This window comes from Cucurbita moschata, unplaced genomic scaffold (genome assembly GCF_002738365.1).
Source record: "Cucurbita moschata cultivar Rifu unplaced genomic scaffold, Cmos_1.0 Cmo_Scf00008, whole genome shotgun sequence".
In the NCBI taxonomy this organism is placed as follows: domain Eukaryota; kingdom Viridiplantae; phylum Streptophyta; class Magnoliopsida; order Cucurbitales; family Cucurbitaceae; genus Cucurbita; species Cucurbita moschata.
The window spans coordinates 3,526,358-3,549,601 of NW_019268524.1; the positions used below are offsets into that span (position 1 = coordinate 3,526,358).

The 23,244-nt window shown below is 35.7% G+C and overlaps 4 protein-coding genes across 8 annotated transcripts in view; 1 reads left to right on the plus strand and 3 right to left on the minus strand.

Moving 5' to 3' along the window:
• Positions 1-411: 411 nt before the first annotated feature.
• Positions 412-5,562, minus strand: LOC111446416 (ABC transporter E family member 2-like). Of its 4 annotated transcripts, XR_002711063.1 has the most exons (14): positions 5,365-5,562; positions 5,149-5,257; positions 4,271-4,356; positions 4,076-4,173; positions 3,881-3,998; positions 3,715-3,804; positions 2,504-2,808; positions 2,211-2,406; positions 1,939-2,124; positions 1,563-1,832; positions 1,206-1,451; positions 966-1,097; positions 788-879; positions 412-721 (listed from the first exon to the last, which is right to left on the minus strand). XR_002711063.1 is itself a non-coding variant. In XM_023085233.1 (13 exons), exons 2-12 carry the CDS (start codon positions 5,249-5,251, stop codon positions 978-980), a joined length of 1,818 nt encoding a protein of 605 aa, XP_022941001.1. In that variant the 5' UTR covers positions 5,252-5,257; positions 5,365-5,562; the 3' UTR covers positions 412-879; positions 966-977. The 4 variants fall into 4 exon arrangements, 2 of the variants coding, with proteins under 2 accessions (XP_022941001.1, XP_022941002.1); XR_002711064.1 differs by lacking the exon at positions 788-879 and having other exon boundaries at positions 905-1,097; XM_023085233.1 differs by having other exon boundaries at positions 412-879.
• A 1,557-nt stretch (positions 5,563-7,119) lies between these two features.
• Positions 7,120-14,545, minus strand: LOC111446164 (AP-4 complex subunit epsilon-like). Its single transcript, XM_023084858.1, has 11 exons — positions 13,600-14,545; positions 13,315-13,500; positions 12,953-13,168; positions 12,746-12,856; positions 12,175-12,372; positions 11,953-12,084; positions 10,946-11,002; positions 10,754-10,870; positions 9,684-9,761; positions 9,227-9,370; positions 7,120-8,690 (listed from the first exon to the last, which is right to left on the minus strand). Exons 1-11 carry the CDS (start codon positions 14,200-14,202, stop codon positions 7,584-7,586), a joined length of 2,949 nt encoding a protein of 982 aa, XP_022940626.1. The 5' UTR covers positions 14,203-14,545; the 3' UTR covers positions 7,120-7,583.
• A 1,952-nt stretch (positions 14,546-16,497) lies between these two features.
• On the plus strand, positions 16,498-21,564 carry LOC111446404 (protein decapping 5-like). The gene is made up of 8 exons (XM_023085218.1): positions 16,498-16,867; positions 17,434-17,534; positions 18,131-18,199; positions 18,284-18,431; positions 18,747-19,090; positions 20,884-20,970; positions 21,061-21,171; positions 21,263-21,564. Exons 1-8 carry the CDS (start codon positions 16,717-16,719, stop codon positions 21,362-21,364), a joined length of 1,113 nt encoding a protein of 370 aa, XP_022940986.1. The 5' UTR covers positions 16,498-16,716; the 3' UTR covers positions 21,365-21,564.
• A 176-nt stretch (positions 21,565-21,740) lies between these two features.
• LOC111446405 overlaps positions 21,741-23,244 on the minus strand; it is a 3,625-nt gene continuing 2,121 nt past the window's right edge. For both annotated transcript variants that reach the window (XM_023085220.1, XM_023085219.1), the window contains exon 4: positions 21,741-22,071. In XM_023085220.1, coding sequence (XP_022940988.1) covers positions 21,840-22,071 — 232 coding nt within the window. In that variant the 3' untranslated portion in view covers positions 21,741-21,839. The remainder of the gene's footprint in view (positions 22,072-23,244) is intronic.

The window sequence follows — 23,244 nt, forward strand, 5'->3', positions numbered from 1 at the left end:
CTCTTAAAATTCCAACTGTATTAAACAACATACAAAATATCTTCAATTTTTCTTTAAATCCCATATCATATCATATCAAATATATATATATATATATATATATATATATATATATGAGGGATCATAAACCTTTTCGTACAATTGGTTGTATCAAACTCATTCTTAAATAACTCTATGTTTCAACTATGTCGAACAACATACAAAAAAAATCTTCAGTTTTTTCTTTAAATCTGATATCATACATACATACATTCATATATATAACATTAAGTTTTTTTTTTTCTTTTTCGAACTACATAAATTTATTAACTGTATTACAAAATTAATATAAAGTATGAAACAGAAACATTACAAAGAAGCCAGCCAGCCAATACGAGTTAAGATTTCAGAGCTAAAATGATGAAAGAAGAATGAGATGAAGAAAAAGTAAATAAACACAAATCTCGTAGTGTAATTAAACTCTACTCATCATTCCTTTTGACTCCAACGAAAGAAAATTGCCGCATTACAACAAATCTAAAATGTGTAGAAATACTATTTGTTCCTCAAAATGTGTTTGCAAATCTTAAAAGATACAAATTAAAAAGCATGGGGGGAAAGAAAAAGTGAACGAACATTCAGACTTGCCTTGTGATGGCTGAGAAAACTGTTGAACTTGCAAGGGGCCAGACCATGAGAGAATTATACTACACATCCAGAGAATCAGAGGAAGGTGCATGCCCTGCTTCATTAAGAAATAAGCACAAACACAGGTTCCACAAATTGAAAACATCCTCCTCGTTTTTACCTCTTTCTTATAAAGATATGGAGATTCAACGATTTGGAGTCAGCAATGGTGTCCTCATTAAGTTAAAAAAAGGAAAAAAAAAAAACCAGCATCTGCAAGCAAACAAGAGAAAAGTACCTTTTATAAGGAAAATGTAGGAGGGTAATTTGAGAGAAATTGTGGAGGAATGAATAAGTACCCTGCAGAATTCTTAATCATCCAAATAATAGTATGAGCCAGCGGATTTTTGCTCCCGATCCTTTGTCGAGTCCACCTTGTTAATTCTTGGCCTGTAATTTGTTGGATCTCTTCTAAACGTAATATCGAGATGCTGCATTTGATCACAGTTTGTCAACAACCATGGTAATGCTTCTTAGGATATGGTATGATAATAAAAAAAGAAAGAATGTGAATCAAGGATAGAAGTAGCATGTCATACAGATAAGAAGAGATTCATTCCAGTCAATAACGACTGAGGTCCGTTAGCAGTACAATCGATTGATGGCTGACCCTCGTATACAATAACTCGATCTGCTAGATACGTGGCCATAATAAAATCGTGTTCGACCACAAAGGCAGTCTTTTTTGCATGGAGGATAAACCTCTTAATCACTTTTGAAGCAACAATACGCTGCTCAGAATCAAGGTAAGCACTAGGTTCATCTATCAGATAAATATCCGCAGGCTGCAAGCATTCGAATAAAGCAAATATGTTAATCATTTCCCTGTAATTATTAAATATTAAATGCAAAAGATTGTATTTGAAAGGAACACTGAAGTCACAAGTTAAATGTACCTTTCCAAGGCAAAGGCACAAGGCAACTCTCTGCAACTCTCCTCCAGAAAGATTCATAACTTCCTGATCCATCAATTGTTCGATAAGCAAGGGCTTCATTACATCTGAAACAAATTGCGGATGCATATAGGAGTCCCTTATTTTCTGATGTAGTAAGTGCCTGACTGAAAATTTAAACTTAGGACTGATCTTCTGGGGTTTGTAGGAAACGTTAAACTCGGGAATTTCAATGTCAGAACCTTCAACAGAATCAGGTTTCAACAAACCAGCCTGCAAATGTAGTCAATGGTGCGATTAATGCTTAGGAAGCAGATGTGTACTCTTTGGAGGATTATTATTTACTACTTAAAAAGAAAATAATGGAAAGACCAAATACCAGCATACGAATAAATGTTGTCTTTCCTGTTCCATTCTCACCGAGCATCACAATAATCTGTGAATCAGTAAATTCACCTTCAACCACACGGAGCCTAAAATTTCCCTGAGTTTTAGTCATGGTTGGGTACTTATATCGTGCATATGTTTCAATTTCCTCAGCACTTTCCTGAGGAGTCTCAGCAACCTAGAAGAAGAAGAAAAAAAGTAAGGACAAATTGTAATCACATCAATGTTGCAATCTGGACTTGAAATCAGCATAATCAATAAGACCTTGAAGGTAAGAGATTCATCTCTAAATCGTAGATTTTCTGTGGGAACAAAACCAGCCAAGAAGATGTTGATTCCTTCTCGAACCGAGAAGGGAAGGGTCACAACTCCATATGCACCCGGTTTCCCATAAAGACAGCAAATGAAGTCAGACAAGTAATCCAAGACACTGAGATCGTGCTCGACAACAATTACATAGCTGAAAAAGGATGCATGAACAACATCAAACTAACATAAGAGAAATAAGTATGCAGACATAAAATGGCAAGGAATATAATAAAATACACAAAAATTACCTGTTGGGCCGAAGCAAAGATCGAATAACTTGAGCAGCTTTAAGTCTCTGTTTCACATCAAGGTAACTTGATGGTTCATCAAACATATAGATCTCTGCATTCTGTATGGCAACAACAGCAATGGCAAATCTTTGAAGTTCTCCACCAGACAGATCACCAACATTGCGATCTATAACTTGATTAAGTTCTAGATCACGACAGAGTTCTTCCTTCACATTCCTCTCGTCTTTTTGCTCTAGCACCTGGCCAACGTTCCCTTGAACTGCTTTTGGAATGTGATCAACATATTGGGGCTTTATGATTGCCTGACATAAAAGTAAAGAATGGATCAACAAAGTAAACTTTGATGAAGCATGTCACTACATCCATCCTTGAAAACATTCAGTTATTTGTACGCAATCAATGCAGGATGATAAGGTGTCGAAGGTAGTCAGGGTCTAAAAGAGAAGCCATAAAGAACATCATGAAATCTTCAATAATGGAAAGAAACATAATCACTAAAGTAATCTTAATTTCTTTTTTAGAAAGTGGGAGCTGGCACAATGACATTATAAAATTGTTCGTTTAAAAGTACAATAAGTAGAACTCCAAGCATGTCTCTTCCTTATCTATGTTCAATAATAGCAATAAACCATAATACTATCCTGCAACAGGAAATCCATTAGAGATTACAAAACTAATTGATGCAGTTCTGGAGAATGAAAGCAGCGCAGTCTCCTTTGTCTGCAAGCTAAGCAGTTAAACATTGCGTTTATCGTAGCAAAGGTACCAGCGGTTTTATATCTTACCATTCCCCTCCCAGTGATTAAAGGTCAAAATGCTAATGCACTTCCCCATAAATTTCCAAAAACAATCAGAACTGTAATCTAAAGTATTCATAAAGTTTCTTCAGATTTGCTATTTAATCCCTGCTGAAATATGGTGAATTTTTTAGGATACTAATCAGTTAAGAATGAAGATAATAGATTTGAATTTCATAAGGACATCAAGAAAAGTAGGGATGAAAGGAGGACAAATACTATGTTCAATCAAAAACCCTACTTCATCTTGTAGTGTGTCTTCCATTTAAATTTAAATAAAATGAAATGTATTTATTAATACGACACAAACAAAAATATTCCTACACCGTATTTTGTACCAATATCCAATCACTAGATTCATTATTTTTTGAAAACATGGACAACATGTGAAGGAAAGCCTCTTAGTATTACCTTTAGATTATCTTCAAGGATACGCGTAAAATAGTTCTGCAACTCAGATCCGCGAAAGTAGGTCAATATCTCCTGCCAATCTGGGGGGTTCTGAAAATATGCATGTAAAGGGTGTGAGCTATATTTCACAACAATGTGAATCAGAGAAGGCAACGGAGAACGTTACATTGAAACGACCAAGATTTGGTTTCAGTTTTCCAGCCAAAACTTTCAGTGCAGTGGACTTCCCAATACCATTGGTCCCAACCAAACCAAGAACTTGCCCAGGCCGAGGAACTGGCAACCTGCAACCACATTGTCCTCCAATTTTGGAACCACATGAAACAAATTTATAATTTTACAAGCTTGGCCAAGAAATAACCTGTGCAATTTGAAGGTGTTGACACCATATCTATGCGTTGTATCTTTATCCAAATCCTTCGGCAGATTGATGATTTGAATTGCTTCAAATGGGCATTTCTGTATCAATGTATTATAGTTACTCTATATCTCACAAGAAATATATAACAATGATTCACACACACACACACACACACAAACCATAACTTGCACAAACCTTAACACATATACCGCATCCAATACATAGTTCTTCTGAGATGAAAGCGATCTTAGAGGCTGGGGTAACCTCAATACACAGTTTACCTGCAAAGAGATTAAAATTAATGAAGTAGCAAACAAATAGGCCCAAAACAAGAAATTTTTTGCATGAATCAATTATCACAAAAAAAATATATTATAATAATTAAAGTAACAATAATAACAATAATACAAAGGAGTTGTTCATAATTCGTATCAAGTCAGCATTCAAATGGCCAAACGTACTTAATACATACTAAGAGATTGAGAAATTGAACACTCACGAGAAGACCAAAGAAATCAACTCCAGAAACAGAATAATCCGCCCAGAAAAAAAAGGTAAGCAATGAAAAGAAAATCGAAAAAACCACCACTATATTAACTACTCATAAAAGTAGATACCCTTTCTAAGCTAATTGAAAATTATTAATGATGCAAACGAATATACGATGCACGAAGACAGGCGACTGTTTTATAAAAGTCTCTGCAATCAAACACTTCAACTACGATCAGAATGAAGAACCAATTCAAGTCCAATTCGCTGGGTGCTTTGGCGACTGTCTTGAAAGGTAATTCTACGTTTTCCAGCAAGGAAAAGATACGTATCCGAATAAAGTTGTATCATCGAATTACTCCAGGGAACAAAATAGTTGAATTAGAACTCTCTGGCTCAAAGACACATTAAAAAATGACTATACAACCCTACTAGAACAGAAAAATTAGCAACTATCCAGTGGCAACCCAAATCTCCCATACATTATCCGACAGTAGATCAGATCAAGAACATCAAAATCTACAAAACCATAATAACTTGATTCTCAATTACAAAACACTAATACGAAAACGAACATAAAATACCTGTCTTAACTACGGGACAGCTCTTCTTGCATTCCTGACGGCACTTTTTCGGCTTGCACCTATCCGAACTCACAATAGCTATACGCGTTAATCGATCCGCCATCAGTCACTGCGCCGAATTACAGAAACAATTAGATACATACAAACCAAATGAAAATCAAATCGTCCAAAAATCCTAGAGGGAGCAAACATAAAAACGAAATAAAGAAAACTCACCAAAATTGAAAAACTGAAAGTAGCGGAAGATTATAAGATAGGGAAAGAAGGTGGAATCAAAGAACAACGTGCGCTGAGAAGCGAAGAGGAGATACGAGCAAGCGTATGGCACACGCACGTCTCCAAGTAAGCTTCTAGGGTTTTTTCAGATGCAACCCGAACGGCGGTAATTTTCGGAGGGTTTTTTTTTTCTTTTTTTCTCCCCAAATGAGTTACAAAATAATCAGCCTTATCAAAATCTCGCAGCTGTAAAAGTTTGTCTGTTATAACCTAAATTACATATTAGTTGGTCAACTCATAAAATATTTACTGTCTTTTTTCTTTAAATATATTTGCATAATTTATATATCATATTTTCTTTTCTTTTTTTGTTAACAAAAAAATTAAAAATAGTTTTTTTTTTTTTTGTTAACAAAAAAGAAATTATAAGTTTTAGAAATATAAAAAAAAATGTTTAAAAAAAGCTTTATAATATCAATAATTTTAGTAAGTAAATTAATAAGGAATATCATATTTTAAATAACATTAAATAAGAAATACAATTTAAAAAAAAAATTAAAACGATATTTCATCCCAAAATTCTTTTAACATTAAAATATTTAATGGCAACAATTTTGTAACTATTTATTTATGAAATGACGTATACAATATATATGTATGTATATACACATATTTGAAAAATGATAAAACGAAAAAACAATTGTTGCGGTTGAGTTATCTTGGGATTGAGTAGATCATATTTGAAAAATATATCAAAATAATAACATTTATTTAATAATTAATTAATTTAAAATTTTATCCTTTTTAGTACGTTTCAAGTTTATAGTTTAAAACAAAAATATGTTCTATAATTGTTTCTATTTATTGTTTATTTAAATAAATGAGAAACAAAAAATATATTTGATAATTGTTTGTTATTTTTTTTAGTTAAAATAAAAAAAGAAATAGTACATACAATAAAATAAAATATATAACATGCATTAAAAACAACAATCAAACTATTATAAACCCAAAGCAAAATAAAGAAAAATAACTAAATAAATAAAATATTTAAGACAATGCTATTGCGACATATAATTTGATGTGTTGGTAACGAGACATTAAGGATTCTAAAAATTTAGAAACAAGTTCGATTATCAAACTCATTTATTTCTTTCAAAAACTGAAAAACAAGAACCAGAAATAGAAAACGAGAACCTAAAGAGCGTTATCAAACGAGCCATCGTTAATATCTCAGTTAGACGATCACTAGAGTTTAGCCGTCCATAAGTTTGGACCATAAGTTTGGACCATAGCCTTCATACTAATAGAAACTTACCATACCTAACTTCAACTTTAGCAATTTTGTGCAAATTACATTAGATATAGATAAATAATAGAAACCAGTGAATGTGCAAGTAATAAACAGCATGGCAAAAGGTGAAGTTTGGAGCAACCATTGACGGGAAAAGAGTTCTCACTGACCTAAGCTCACTCGACTTGTTACGGTTTATATCCTAGACCAAAAGGTTAGAAGGTCAAACAACTACCTGTTGTGTTGAACTCGGGGAAAAAAAGTGAGAAAAAAGAGAGGATAAGCAAGGAGGTTCTCATGGTTCACTAATCTAAGCATATCATGAACGGTGAAGGTTTATATCCACGACCAGAAGGTCAGAAGCCAAATCGCACTAATGCAATTCATTCGCCCTAACGAGCAAGAGGTGGCAAAGAGACCTGTCCAATATACTTCTCTTACAAGAGAAAAAGAATAAAAAGTAAGAAACTAAGAAAGAGCCTTCCCTTATTCAGCATTGTAATCAAATATCTAACAAAATGGACTCTCAATTCTTCTTGGGGGTCAAAGAAAATAAGAGACAAAACAAACATCACAATATTTTCTGGTTGCCTCCTCGGTTTTCCAAAACCCGAAGCGTGCTGGAAAATTTTGCCACTTTTCTCACTCGTCGTAAACGAGTTTCGTCTGAAATCCCAGGTCTACTTGTACAAAAACTCGACATTGTCTCTAATATTACAAAAAGTAAACTGATCTGGAAATAAATACATACCTGCACTTGATTTTTAACAGCCTTCGAGGTTTTTACGCAGTTCGTTCCGGGTGCGTGTGCAGTTTTTCAATTGTCTTTCATAACTGTAATTTCCAATCACAAAGCCAATCTGCTAGAAGATGATAATGCGCACAAATCATAAACAAATCTCGCTCGGGCATTCCCGGAAATTTCTTAGCCAAGCAAGTCTTTAAACAAGTTCGGATTCGGACTGGTAGGGGTCACGCCCATCTGCCTAACGACTGCATCCTTTTCCAAAGATGCCTTTGCATCTGGTCCCTTGCTAAATTGTGTCAGATTTGAAACAATAGTTTCTCCCTGACCCGTCTTTGCGGTCACTTTTGACAATCCAGAAGAAAGATTCAAATCATCCTTGTTGGAGGATAGAAGATCCATGAAATTGCTTCCTTGTCCACTCATGGCTGTCCCAGAATATAATGCCATAAGATCCGGAGATTTATTGGGTTCAACAGGTTTAGAATTCACGGTCGAAGAAACCTGGCTTTCATCAAGAAGCCCTTCCAACTGCTTAAATGGATCAACAAATGGTGTACTACTGGTGACAACCGGTTCACCTAAGTCGAGGAGGTCGGGAGGAGGTGGTTGGTGGCTTGCCTTAGGCACAGCAACTTCCGTAGACGTTACTGCTTTCTTGGCTGCATGAAGCTTATCGGCACCATGGTGTGCTTTGGTAGCTTTATGGGCAGCAGACGGTGCCCTTCTTTCAGTTTTGGATGAACCTCCAAATAAGGAGGCCGCAAGCTTTTGTTTCTCTTGAGAAATCTCAGGCTCTGAAGTTCTCGAGTTATAAGTCGTAGGTTTTGAGCTTACAGAACTAGTACTATCTACTTGTGAAACACCATTTACTGCTTTTTGAGGAGTGGAAGTAGACACAGATGAACCAGAAGAGGAGTACGTCGGCCTGCCCCACTTCTTCTGAACACCATCAAGTCGTAACTGGACTCGAGTCAAACCATCATCTGATACAGAAGGATCTGATGTAGACTGGTATGTCTCCCTAGGATGATATGGCTCTGGTACAGGAACCAATTCAGCTGAGACTGCAGGCGAAATAGGAGGGACGCTTGATGGCACCGGAGGCCTTGGGAGATCATAGGCCTCAAACCGAAGGCTGTGCGACACAACTTCACGCTGGTCAAGACTTTTGATGGCACTGATGTCATCCATCCTAGATCGCTGACTCTCAGGAATGTAAGGCTGTGCACCATTTTCTAGTGACTGTTGCACATAATTGTTGAGGAACGATAGATCTTTATCAATCTGCAAGGAGAATTGAAGTATATTACTACTACAGCATAATATCAAATTCAATAAATTTTGTGATTAAAAATGAGTTTGGGATGCCTGTTTCAAACATACATTAAACCGACACTTCTTTGAAGAAAACTAATTAAATGCTTCGTTTAAAAGAACTTTCGAGTGATTTTTATTCGTTAATTTTGATTATTAAAAATTTTAAGAAGTGCAAAAAGACTTTTTACAGCTCTTTCAAGTTCTAACCAAAACAGTCTCATTTTTTTAAAAGAACATTTATAGCCCTCCCTAAACATTTAAAAGTGCATACCAAACTTCTTGAGATTATGAACTCCAAAATGGAAATCACAAAAGAATAGCATATGTATTTTAAAAAGAGAAGTTGACCTAAGAAGTTCACTTAGAAAATAGAGGAGAAGCAATAAACCAAAATAGACAAACTCGAAACCAGTTTAACGTCCTCATAAGAAGACATCGACTGGTCTTTCCTTTATGACCAGTAAGGAAAAGGAAATAAATAGTCTTGCAGTGAGAAATATGACCTCGATATCTTCACAGCTTGCATCAGCTGGCATTATATTCTCAACAGCTTGAGCATCTAAGCCTAAGGTGGCCTGCAATTCATACGCACGTTGCTGCAGATCTGTTGAGTGGGATGCTGATAATTCTTCAATCAAAGACTGACACTGCAACCAGGGAAGAAGTAGACCATTTCATAATAAATAGATATTTTTAGTATTTATAATTTGTAAAAAATAACAAGGGGAAATACTCGTGACAAGCATCAGACGCTCGATATCAAGATTTAAAATCAAAATGAAAAATGAAACTGAGACATGGAAGGGGAAAGCAACAAAGTCATTGAACAGTAAGCAATTTTTTTTCCTTCCATGTTCCACGCATTGAATTCAACAACCAGTTGAATTTTTAATTCTTTCAGTGAGATCATTCATTACAGGACAAAATAAAGAACGGCAAGCATAAACGTCTTAAATTTACCTCAGGTAGCACATCCACTCTTCTCCCGGACATCTTCTCAAATGCATATACTTTCATGAGAGCTGTCACCGCATAAGCCTTCAAAGAGAAACGCATCATTACTTAAGAGCCAAGAACATACGTTGCTATGACTCCTAAATTTTTTTTGGCAAAGCTCTATGTTCTAGAAATTAGACAATAGGAAAACAATGGGTTGGGCAGTTGGAAACAAGACAATAACCGCTTACCCTCCAAAGAAAAGCAACATGTGTCACAATCTCAACATCTTTCGTCTCATAGAGAAACTCTTGAAATTACTTAAGTGGTGATGAGAGCCTACAGCTACAATAATTTCTTATTTGTCCATGCAAGTTTAGAACGTTCTTGAAAGAAAGAATATATCCCGACCAAATGCTTGTAGTTTTTCAGAAAGATAAAAAATGCACTTCCTTCCGTGACCCCATAGCACAGCTTATTGGCATTTTAGGAACGTTTTGGCCTCAGCAAGGCAGTTAGCTAATAACAGGTTAATAACAAAAGAAAAAAGAAAAAAAAACACTGCAATGCAACAATAGCTGTACCCAAGCTGTTTGTACTTCCAAATAGATGACACCAATACCAAATCGTACAATTAACTTGATTAAATTCCAATCAACAAGTTAAAGAAAAGCTGAGAAGAACAAAGACGCAAATAAACCTAAACTGTTGATCTTTTCAATGCTTCTTATAAATTCAGCGATTGTTTTATGTAATTTTATTGCAACTTTAAATTAACATCGTCAACAACAGGATTCTTTTTTTGTCATCCATAATTTTGTAGTGTCTAAATCAAGAACTAAATATGTTTCCTATAAGTCCTAAATCATTGAAATTGCGATTTATATTAAATCGTCATTTTAAAAAAAATCATTGAGAAAATAATAATGAAGTGATTTTCATTATTTCGTGTAGAAATTAAAGTCCATCCCGTTATATTTAACATGTCTAAAAGAAACAAAAATATAGAATGAGGCAATATAATCGGAATGAACAGGAAGGTTAACCACCTTAACCTCCCTATACCGTTAAGGCATTCGAGATTATAGGCATACCTTGACGCTTTCATCATTTGAATATGCTTCGGCTACATCACAGAGCTTTCCAGCAATATATGAAGCAGAGTACTTCCCATCAGCAGTCCCATACTCCCCCAGAACCCAACAGATGACCTGGAATCAGAACTCAAGATATTAAAAAAGGAGTGTTATTTTTTGCAGTTTTTAGATCCAAGATTGGAGAATAACCTGAAGAAATGCAGATGGAAGCTTGGGGTTCCCAATAATGCGCAAATATGACTCCACCTGTGCACGGTAAATAGTTTACTTTGATAAGGAAACAACTTCATGTAAGGACAGAAGCTTAGGAAAGAATTCATAACATTCAATCCCGAATATGCAATCCTTGCTGTTTCACTTATAGCCAACACATTCCAGATGCAACATGGAGGATAAAAGAAATGAAGATAATACATTATAGAACTTTCATACACACGCACACATTTGCGAGCATCCGAGACAGCATATTCTCAACAATTCTCACAGGACAAGTGTCCTAGAATATAAGGACAAGTGACCATTCTCGACCATACACGCACTTTATCCGACTACATTTGGCTGCCAAGATAACTCATAAGACATTTATCCTAAGTAGTTCATTACCGTGACTTGAACACTCATTTCCTTTTTCCCTTTTACCTTCACTATTTATGTTGGCCCTTATGGACCATTAGGTCAACTTAAACTTGGTAAATACATAGTAGTGCTATTATCACTCTTAAAATAAGTAAAGATAGATTATCGTGGGAAACAAAAACAATATATATAATATAAGTTTGGACTCAGACAAATGCTTCTCTAGACAAAACTAAACGAAAACAATAAACGTGATGGAAGAAACAACGTCTTGAAACAAAAGGATGTGTTGATTATCAATGAGAAGCAGCAAAGAAACTTTCGGACTCCTAAGGGCTCCCAGGGTAATGCTTGATTATGAGAGATGCTAAACAATCATTGTAAATCAAAAACACAAATAGTCGGTGTTTATTTAAAAGTGTGAAGGGAGGGACAACAGCTCTCCAAAACTTAAAAAGACTTTTCAAGAGGCACACAATATAATTTTTTTTAAAAAGAATAGGTATTATGAAGCATGAGGTTACCACATGATACACAAAGGTGTATTACATGATAGTATAACATCGTGCCTTCACATTTTAGCAAAGAAAATATCAGAGAGAGATAATTAAGTTACATACCGCAGATGATCTCAACTGGTTATCTACTGTATCACCATCGTCTCCAAATCCTTCAGCAATCAACCGCATCAAATCATGTGCAACTTTAATATTCACCAAATCTCCAGCGTGCTCAAAAACTTTATTAATGGTCTGAAGAGGATTAAGGGATTTTGCTAAAACTAGAACAGTAATAATAATCACTCAATAAAAGAAAACAAGATTGAGATAGGGTCCAAATACCTGAATGAACCAATGGTTATTAGGTGCAAATTCCTCTGCAAGTTTAACACATCTTGATGCTATATAAGTCTTATAATGATGGTCCGTAATGCTTATCATATATTCAATCATGCGATTGACAATCACTTCGACATTGGTGGACTTGGTCATTGTATACAATAGTTCAAATGTTTTTCTCTTTAAAGTATCATCTGGATCCTGAGGAACAAAACACCAATCGGAACAAATATAATTCACAGTAGAACGCATATAAATCAACCTTGAATATTGAGCTGTAGACAACATATTTGTAACTGAAATGGGATAAATTACAAATTATTCTGAATTATACTCGAGAAAGCCACTTCCGCATGAATAAGTAGACTATTAGTTGCTTGATGAGACAGTAATGCTTGTCCTCCCAATTTTAAATTTGAGATTGAAAATAAAAATTTGGAATAGCGCTGAATCCATTTTAACACAGAAACAAAAAAGAACAAACAACTATACATGTAAGGGCCTATCTGCATAAATGTAAACCACATTTTTATCAAGACAAGCCACCTGACAAAGAAAGAAGAATATCACTCACCTCCATACAATCAATCACAGCTAACTGATGTTGTTCGGCAATATCCGGACTTAGCTTTATAAGTCGACCAAGTGCATCAATGCCCATATATTTTAGATTATGGCTATCACTCTGACCACAAAATTGTGTAAAGTAAATATAGGTCAAAGCCACAGTTGATTAATACTAATAATAGAGCATACAGTAGACAAGGTAGTATAAACAAACCTTTAAAAATCTAGAGATTACATCAGCAGCAGCTTCCAGCAACTTAGGATTCGGGTAAATAGACGAGACGCAGCATATACTTTGGTAGAGTACAGCATTACCTATATTACTTAAAGGATCACACTTCTTAAATATATCCCCAACAACTGTATACATGTGTTCACTTGCTTGCTTGTCGCCAGCACCCAGTAATGCAAGAATTTTCAATAATTTGATCTGTACAGTTAAATTCAGTTCAATTGAAATGGAAAAAAAAGGGGCCTTGCAGAAGGCAAATTAGCAGCAAAGTAACCTTATCAAGCAGAACGCACAGTGAAACCTATAGGGGACTTTTGTTATTAATGATGCAGAGATTATCAGACCTGTATGAACGGAGCCGGCATCTGATGGTATTCATAATTCTTCGGCAATCTGCGGTCAGCTACTTGTTTAAGAATGCTTACAAAGCTGACAACTAAATCTTTATAGGAATTTACATCCGTAGTGATGAGCTCAAAGAGAGGGCAAAGAGTGGCTCCCATGACTCCAGGATCGTTATCACAAAGCCTCTGCAACCAAAAAGAAAAAAAAAAGAAGGAAAGAACTAACAACTCCCGGCACTGAATTGCATAAAAACCAACAACCAAGTATCAAATTTTGAACCCCACCTTTCGGAAATTGGAGAGGAGATGCGATATGGAAGAGGGCGATTTCTGGTGGCAGCGATGAAGAGCCATGATAGCCTTCTTTCTAACGGCCTCCTTTGAGTGTCCCAAAAGCTCAACAACCTGCGGTAACACTGCTGGTATAGTCTCCTCGTTAATAAGCCTACAGACCGCATTGAGAGCCGCACAGACGACGAGGTAATTATCGGACTTCAGGTCTTTCTGGATGGTATTAACAATGAGAATGATGAGGTCGTGGTCCTCGTGAAGAAAGAGTGTGACGGCCAAATAACCCGTGCGCTTCAGCAGGAGATTGTCGTCATGAGTCATCTTGACGGCATGGATGTAGCCGAATGAAGGATCATGACCGAGCATCTCAACATACACAAGACGAATAATGTACTCCTTCATCTTGCGCTTCGGAATGTCGGGATCGGTGAGACGGCGTTTCAAAGTTTCCATCTCGTGAATGATAATTCGCTCCTCCTCTGCCTTGGATCTGGCCTCGCCGATCGATTTAATCAGATCCAAAAACTCCTTCGACTGTCCAAATCCTCCCTGAGACCCCATAGCAAGCTCTCTGCCGATCGTCTTCAACTGCTCCATCTTCCAACTTTCTAATTCCAATCAACAGCCTTCGCTTCACAGAAATCCACAAAAATTACCATAAAACTTCTAGGGTTTATGATCAGAGAACGCCACAGAATACTAAGCCTATCAATACTTCTGAAATTAATAATTGGATCCGAAATTGGGAAATTCGGTGCAAATAACCACACAGCAATCGCCGGTAGCCGCCGGAGGTCGGAGATGTAAAGCGAGGTGGTGTTCACAGCTCTGAGAAAGACAGATTTCTTCTGCCTAACTCGTCTTCTTCGTACGGTTGCGTGTGTTTTTCGTCAATTCAGATCGAAAATTTTCACATCCTTCTGTGACGAACAAAATTGATTTTTAACAAACATAAAAAAAATTATTTATAAAATTATAAACATTTTTTTATTCATTTTTTTTAGTTCAGACAAATATCATATTTTTAACTGAGCTGGTGATTTTTTCACTAGATTCCAGGGATTTTTTTACAGTCGAGACGGTGAAAAATCGGTAATTTTAATTTTATTTTCTTCTTTTTTTTATTTAAAAAAAACGAGTATCACGTGCGCGTATGCCTTAGGAATTATATTTTTGGGGAAAACAAATTCTAACAAAACTTCATTACAAAATAATTTTTTTTCACATTTTCAGATGTGAAATTTCTCTTTTGCCCCTGCCTTTAAAATAGCATCAAATTTTTTTATTTTCTTATTTCAAATTTATGTCATCGTCACATCGGATATATTATAATTAACTTTATAATTGTATTTACAGTCAGATTGTCGATGTAATCCGTATGTTAAAATTAAGTAATTGACTATGAATTTAATCTCATAAATTTCAATAGATCTAAATTATAGGAGAACCTGTCATGTTGGGTAAGAGACATTCTCGTATGCAACGAGATTAATTCATGCACACATACGTGCAAAGCAATAAACTTATTATCAACTATAACCTAGGAGACATGTCGTGTAGATTAAACTCATGTTTTTTTTTTTTTTTAACACGATGTCCACTATTGTTCCATACGACCCCACTGACTATGCACATTGCATAGTGGATGATACGTACTTATTAGTTATAATCTTCACATTTGACGATTCAACTTCGAATTAATGTATCACTATATGAAGCAATGGATATAACTGTATACACTTCTCTAACACTGTCCCATCCCATACCCAACCCTATTTACTCGTTCCTCTTAAATGTTTATCTCGAATATTCCCTATTTACCACTCTTCTCACACTAAAGATAGTGAGTTATTTGTTACCCATAACTCGTTATTTGTTGGTAGATCGTTCAAAAACACTAAAAATTTCTCCTCAATTTAATTTTACGAATAGAAAAGTTGTGACATAATGTAACGACCCAGATCCACCGCTAGTAGATATTGTCATCTTTGGGCTTTCCCTTTCGAGCTTCCCCTCAAGATTTTAAAACACATTTGTTAGGGGAAGGTTTCTGCATCCTTGTAAATAGTGGTTTGTTCTCCTCCCCAACTAATGTGGGACATCACAATCCACCCCCTTCGGGGCGGGCCCAACGTCCTCGCTGGCACTTTTTCCTTCCTCCAATCAACGTGGGACCACTCCCAAATCCACCCCCTTTGGCCCCAGCGTCCTTACCGGTATACCGCCTCGTGTCTACCCCCCTTCGGAGAATAGCGAGAAGGCTGGCACATCATCCAGTGTCTGGCTCTGATATCATTTGTAATGACCCAGATCCACCGTTAGCAGATATTGTCCTCTTTGGGCTTTCCCTTTTGAGCTTCCCCTCAAGGCTTTTAAAACGCATCTGGGGAAGATTTCCACACCCTTATAAATGGTGGTTTGTTCTCCTCCTCAACCAATGCGGAACATCACAATCCACCCCCCTTTGGGGCCAAGCGTCCTCGCTGGCACTCTTTCCTTCCTCCAATTGATGTGGGACCACCCCCAAATCCACCCCCCTTTAAGGCCCAACATCCTTACTAGTACACCGCTCGTGTCTACCCCCCTTTGGGGAATAGCGAGAAGGCTGGCAAATCGTCCGGTGGTTTGTTCTCCTCTCTAACCAACGTAGGACATCACACATAACAATGATTAATATGTAGCTCGATCAAAAAAGTTGTGACATAAATATATATACTTATGTTAGGATTCGCTAATTTAGGGAAGGGGACATAAATATAGGGACCATTGTGAGATCGTTATTCCTAACCATTTATGATATAAATAGAAATAATAAAAATAACGAATATAAAGTTACCGTGCCAAATGGTTTTGGCGCCAACCCAGTCGAGCACTGTATAAATAACCTTACCCCTGGCGGCAGCGTCAACCAAATTCCTTCTTTCTCAAAAGACTTCGATACGAAGAATCGCGAAGAAGCATAGTAACGTTGCTCCAAATTAAGCTCAGCGGAAAAACCCTAATCGTCAGGATCGCTGCGAGTTACAGAGTTTGATTCTTCCAATTTCAGTTTCACTTCACGTTTCTCTGTTATTTAACATCCATCTCGAGGTTTTGAGGTTTTATTGATCGATGGCGACTGAATCTGCCTCCGAAGTTTCTGCTAGTCCCGTGGGATCATACATCGGGAGCACGATAAGTTTGATTACGAAATGTGAGATTCGTTACGAAGGCATTCTCTACCACCTCAACATTCAAGAGTGTACCATCGGCTTGGCGAATGGTATGTAGGAAATCGTGATTTTCTTAGCGCTCTTCGCTTCCAGTTCTATAGCTATCTCCATGGCTCTGTTTATTCTGATTGTAATTTGAATTCCGGCGTTTGCATGTTTGAATTTATGTAATAAATATTTTCTCTATAATGTTCGGAAATTTGTCTATACCAGTCGCTATTGGCACATGTATGGTCATTACTTGTTAGTAGAATAGTTGGTATTGTAGACGGAGATAATATTACTTAGACACAGACGATTCTATTCCGGTCACTGCCAGTAAACGCCGATTGCTTATTATTATTTTTTAATTTTTTATTCCAAAAATTCATTACTTCTTGGTTTTCCATATATATATATATATATATATATATATATATATATTTGGTGTAGTCATTGACAAGTATGATCAGTTTTATGTACTTCATTTCGGGTTTTGTTAGCAACGCCTGCTTCCCATTGAATAAGGATTTATTTTGACAAATTTCTTAAGATTATTTGTTAAGGTCAATCACTATATGTGTTAGAACGATATTCAATACTTAAATATTAAGAGTCGCATCATTTGTTGTTACAGTTAGATCTTATGGGACAGAAGGACGAAAGATCGATGGTCCACAGATCCTTCCGAGCGATGAGGTGTATGAGTATATTCTGTTTCGAGGCAGTGACATCAAGGTAACACAGATGTGTTTAATTACATTCCCATCTCATCGCTCCCCAATAGACCAATGCACTATGATTGTATTTGGTTTAGAGCTTTAAAATTTAAAATATAACGTTGCCTTGTTCTAGTATTGATCACTTTTCCCCTCCTCACCACATTTAAGTTTTCAGAAAGGTGTGTATAGAACAGAGACAAGAAACATGGGATTAGATGCATATCTTCAAAGATTAACCTTTGAAAGCAATGTAACTTGTGGCATCTTTCTCTTCTAATTTTAGTAAATGAGTCCTGATATAACATTGAAAAAAGGTTTCTGCATCCCCCAAGTTTTTCCTCCTACCTTCTTGAGTTTGTATCTTAAGGTAGAGCTCTAGGAACCGCTCAGGGGTGCCAAACTGTTCTTAGGTCATGAAATCACGCTTCCGTTTATTTCTCACTTAAAACTTTCAATGTCAGCTAGGATAATGATGTTTCTGTTGTAAAAAAAAATCAAAACTAACCCTGCATGCAGTAAGGGGTATGTGCACACTATTTGCTATACATTTTCATAAATAAAACTACTCGATATAGTTTGAGTCCATTTTAGAAAGGGTTTTTATTATAACAGGATCTGCAACTCAAGTCCCCCTCATTTGCTGAAATGGACAAGCAGATTCATGATGGCTCTGTGATCCAGGTACTCTTGTTTGACTATTATTATAGAAAGAATTAGCCCAATTTTACATGAAAAAGATAATCTCATGTACCTTTCCCTATGCAGTCGAAGCATGCTGGGTTCTCAACCTCACCACTCTATCCTTCAGTTGGATGTGAAACATCGACGGTCTCAAATCAGAGCCAGGATTCTCTGGCTTTTAATAATGGACAGTATCCAAGCAAGTTGTCTTCACATCAATCTGTTGCTGCAGGTAACATTTTACATAGTTATTCGTTGCCCATACAGAACTGTCATTTTCTGTACCCAAGCAGCAGTCAGAGAAGAAAAAGGAAAACAATGGGGAATCCCTTTGTACCAGTTTCTGAAGTACATTGACATTTCAATTGGCAACAGAGAACCAACGGACTCTTCAAAATCATTTAAATATTGACTTATGATTTACTGAAAACTTAGAATTGTGCATGTGCTGATCCTGTATCATTTCTACTTTTTGCACGTCCTAGTTTTTATCAGCTAATAGATAGTTCACAACCATGTTGTGTTTGTTCACCATCTCATTCAACAGTGATGACATCTACTTCTTCCTTTCCTTCAGTCTGGCAAGAAATTGGAAATAACAAAGCTCAGATTACGGGTAAACCTATATTCCACCCAACATCAATTCTTTCCAGGCAGTCTGTTCTGAATACTGCACCTTCTATTTCGGGTTCGGGTCCATTGCTCACATTGCCTGCACCTTCATTAACTCCTTATCAATTATCACAGTCTGGGGCAGAGGTACTTTCCTCCACAAAGAAACTGTGTGTTGATGCAAGGAACTTGGGTGCTTCTAATTCTTCGATATCAATTGCTGCGGTTGAACATCAAACACCCTCGTTTCCATCTCTGAGAGAGATGCCTCCTCAACAGGTTTTTACCTTTATAAAGTTTTCTAAATTATTTTTCATATAATTACTTCCTTGTAGTTCACATCATTTGGTCTATTTATTTTGTATAACTTGTTGATTTATGCTGAACAGTAAGTGGTTTTGAGCTCAATATTGAATAGTGTTTTCTTCTTCTCGAATAATCAGTATTCAGTAGTTGGTGATATTCTTGGTAATAACCTGAAAGTTACAATGTGGTTCCATGGATCTCACTGAAAATGTCTCATGTTTCTTATGGCTTTTTTGATGACCCTAAAATCAGCCCTCTACTAGCCAAAATCTTGCCTCTAGACCTATCGTTATCAAAAAAATTAGTTATGGAGACAACCTTTAATCCAACGTCTACATCAAAACCTTTCAACTCCATAATCAAGTCTAGGAAATGCCACTCAACTTTAACATAAGCTTTTTCGAGGTCTAACTTGAGAATAAAGCCTCTCGTCCAAGGTCTCCGATACAACTAAGATAGCATCCAAAATCTGTCACCACATCCACAAAGTCAGCATGGCAATTGCTAATTGTAATAGCCATCGCTTTCTTCAACCTCTCCGCTGGGACTTCAGGAATAATTTTGTAGAGAGAAGTGACCAGGCTAATTGGGTGGAAGTCACTCACCCTAGAAGCTTTCTTCTTCTTGTGGATCAAACAAATACAAGTCTCATTGGTCTTATTAAAAAAAAAAAAAAAAGTCATTTTCAATAAACTCTTGGAACACTACTACTAAATCAGCCTTCAAGATGTTTCAAGAATTTTTTTTTTAGGTAAAAGTCGCCTGTCATACCACCTGGCCCTCTGGCCCTGGAGATTTAAGGCATTGAACTGCTTTAAGGATTTCTTCCTCAAGAAAGGGACTTTCCGGTGAAGTCTGACACTGAGCTTCTAACGGCGCCCAATCAATCCCAACAAGAGTGAATCTCAGGCTCTCTTTGCAATAAAGCCTCTGGAACAAACCAATACTTTCATCTTAAATTCCTTCTCTGAGGATAAAAAATCCCGTCTTCTCCTGATAAAGTAGAAATAACGCTTTGATAAAAGAATGTGTTCTCATCGCCTTCTTCAAGCCATTTAATCTTGCCTTCCTGATCAAATAAGCGCTGCTCCTTAATAGTAAAATCCATCAGCTTGGCTTTTATAGAGATTCTAGCGGCCCTTTGACATCTGATAATTTGATAATACATTGTACTTGAAGAACTTGAGCCAAAATGATAAAATTATAAAAGCACGACGCAATCATAGGATCTAAAGTAAATCTTTGAAAAGATGATACTTCAGATGTGCAAGGGTACCATTGAGTGGAAAGCCTTCTTTTTTGGTGTTGAGGATTATTGAAAGGACTAGTCCCACGTTGGCTAATTAAGAGGAAGATCATGGGTTTATAAGTAGGGAACACCATCTTCATTGGTACGAGGGCTTTTGGTGAAACCAAAAGCAAGATCACGAGAGCTTATGCTCAAAATGAACAATATCATACTACTAGAGGTCCGTGATTTCTAACATTTGCCTCTAGTAACATATAGGGGTTAAACTTGAACTGCATTCTCCTTCAAAATTTTATCACCAGGCATGAAAGACGTGCAAGCATTTCTTTCTATCATCATATAATACTTCTTCTGCGCTCCCGTTTTAATTCCTTGTATCTTGCTTCTTTGAATATAGACTACTGTTTGCCACCAAGAACTTTAAATCCCAGATTATAGATTGTTGTAATCCCATGAGTACATTATGGACATAGTTGTTCACTTAAGAATTTGATTATCAATACTCTTCTAATTGTAGTTCACTGAAGAATTTGATTTTCAAGCCATGAACGAGAAGTTCAAGAAGGACGAGGAAGAGAGACATTGGGCGATACCTAGAGCTAAGGTATGGATTGGATCAGTTAGTAATGTCATACATTTCGTTCTTTATATTGGTATTAACCAATTTCCTCTTCTCTTGGGTTTCTTTTTGCAGCCTGCATATAACAAGGATGAATTCTTCGATACAATTTCCTGCAATTCTCTTGAACGTGGATCAAGGAATGGACACAGCCGTTTCTCTAGGCCAATGAAATTTGACTCCGAGGTTTTCTCTCGTTCTGTTTTTCTTGTACATTTCTGTTCTGATATAGCTGATAAGTTGAACAGTTCCTTAGAAATAAAGCGGGATTTTGCAGACAAGCGGAGGCCTTCCACATATGGGCGGCAATGTTGGGTATGGCGTTAGACGCGGTGAGAATTTCTGGGGCTCAAATAACTTGGGACAGGGATACAATTAATGGTGGTAGAGGGCTTGAAGGGAGCATGCCATTCTGAATCTTAGCCTCTTGTTTGTGTGGCCCTACTGTTATTGAATTGACATATGCACACATCTCCTTGTAATTATTTCCTTCACCACCTTCACCTGGTGCACTTTGGGTTGGGTAGACTTTTGTAACTTATATATTTGATGCATGCATGATTTTTATGTATATTTATGAAAAAAAATAAAAAATTTGCTTCTTAAAAAAAAAATTAATCTTATAAATACTACTTTCAGGGGACTAAATATATGTCTTTACACGCAATAGATATGCTCGATCATAATTTTAGGAGTAAAAAACACTACAAATATTAGAAATGATATCGATTACCATTTCAATTTTGAGATGGAGATTATGAACAATTTGGGGGATTTTCTTTATTGATGATCGAATAAATACAGGAAAAAAAAGAAGGAAAAATATTTGGGTGATGTATATTAACTTCTCGTGGTTATCTAATTTGTGAATTTATTTGAGTGGGCCCTTTAGGGTGGCTCTTCCTTCCAATGGCGGCGGAGGATATGGTGGAGGCCCCATTAATGAGAACCAATAGGGCCGCGCCAACAAATATTCGGTCTTTCACCACATAGCATTCTCCTTCCACCCACCCCTTCCCATACTCTTGTCTGCTGCTCATGCTGATGGCTCCACTCATCATTACCACCGCAATTCCAAAGCTGGCCCTGGTATTTCATTTTATTTACTATTTTAGCCTTTTTTTATTATTTCTTGCCATTCAGTTTTTTATTATTATTATTATTATTATTATTATTATTTTTATTTATAGATTTCATCTGATCTTATATGTTTTTTTCTTGAGCTTGGTTTTCATTTCGTTCCTATCTTTCAAAATTTTACATACTTATCTTCAATTTTTATTACTGATCACTTTTGATAATTTATGTTAATTTTTTATTAATTAGTTTAATTATTATCACTATTTCAATTAATTAAAAAAAATTATACATCATAATATTTAATTAATTAAATCAATACAAAATACCAAAGTCCAAAAGTAAACGATAAGTTATTAACTGAAAAGGTAAAAAGGTAGGATCTCAGAAAAGGTAAAAAGGTAGGATCTCACAACTTAAGGATACAATTACAACTCAACTCCAAATAAAATAATATTTTAAAATTTAGGGACTAAATTGAAGCTATATAAAAAAATTTAAGGATCAAAATGATATTTTTTCTTTATTTCATTTTCCTGGTAAATAGAGGTTAAATTATAGTTTAGTCCTTTAATTTTTTTAACTTTAGAAAATGTATAATATAAATATTTGAACTTTCAATTTTGTGTTTACCAGGTTTATTAATTTTAAAATTTCTAGTAGATTCTAAACTTTCAATTTTATGTCTAGTAATTATGGGAGATGCTCAAAATTTTTAAAAGTTAATTGATCTATTGTATACCATATTAGTTTTTACAAACGATGTAAATCTAAATTTTTAATTTTGTGTTTAGTTGGTCTATGAATAGTTTTTTTTTTGTTATTTTATTTTATTTTAATTAGTTATTGAACACAATTTTAAAAATTTTAATTAGTTATGTATACTAAAAGTTAAAATTTTAAAAAGCTATTAAATACTTTAATTTAGGAGTGTTCTCTTATGTTTGAATTATTTTTTGGTCTTCTTGTTGATGATGAATGTTGAAATTGATTTAGCACCAAAATATTGGAGACTAAATGATACAATAAGTACTATATGTTTTTTCTTAACAATATATGCCCGGAACAAAGTAAATTACTTCATCCTTCAAATAATTCTCATATATTATTATCATTTTAGTATTAATAATAATGCTATTTTGTAGTTTACTTGATCTTGCAAAAAAAAAAAAAAAAAAAAAT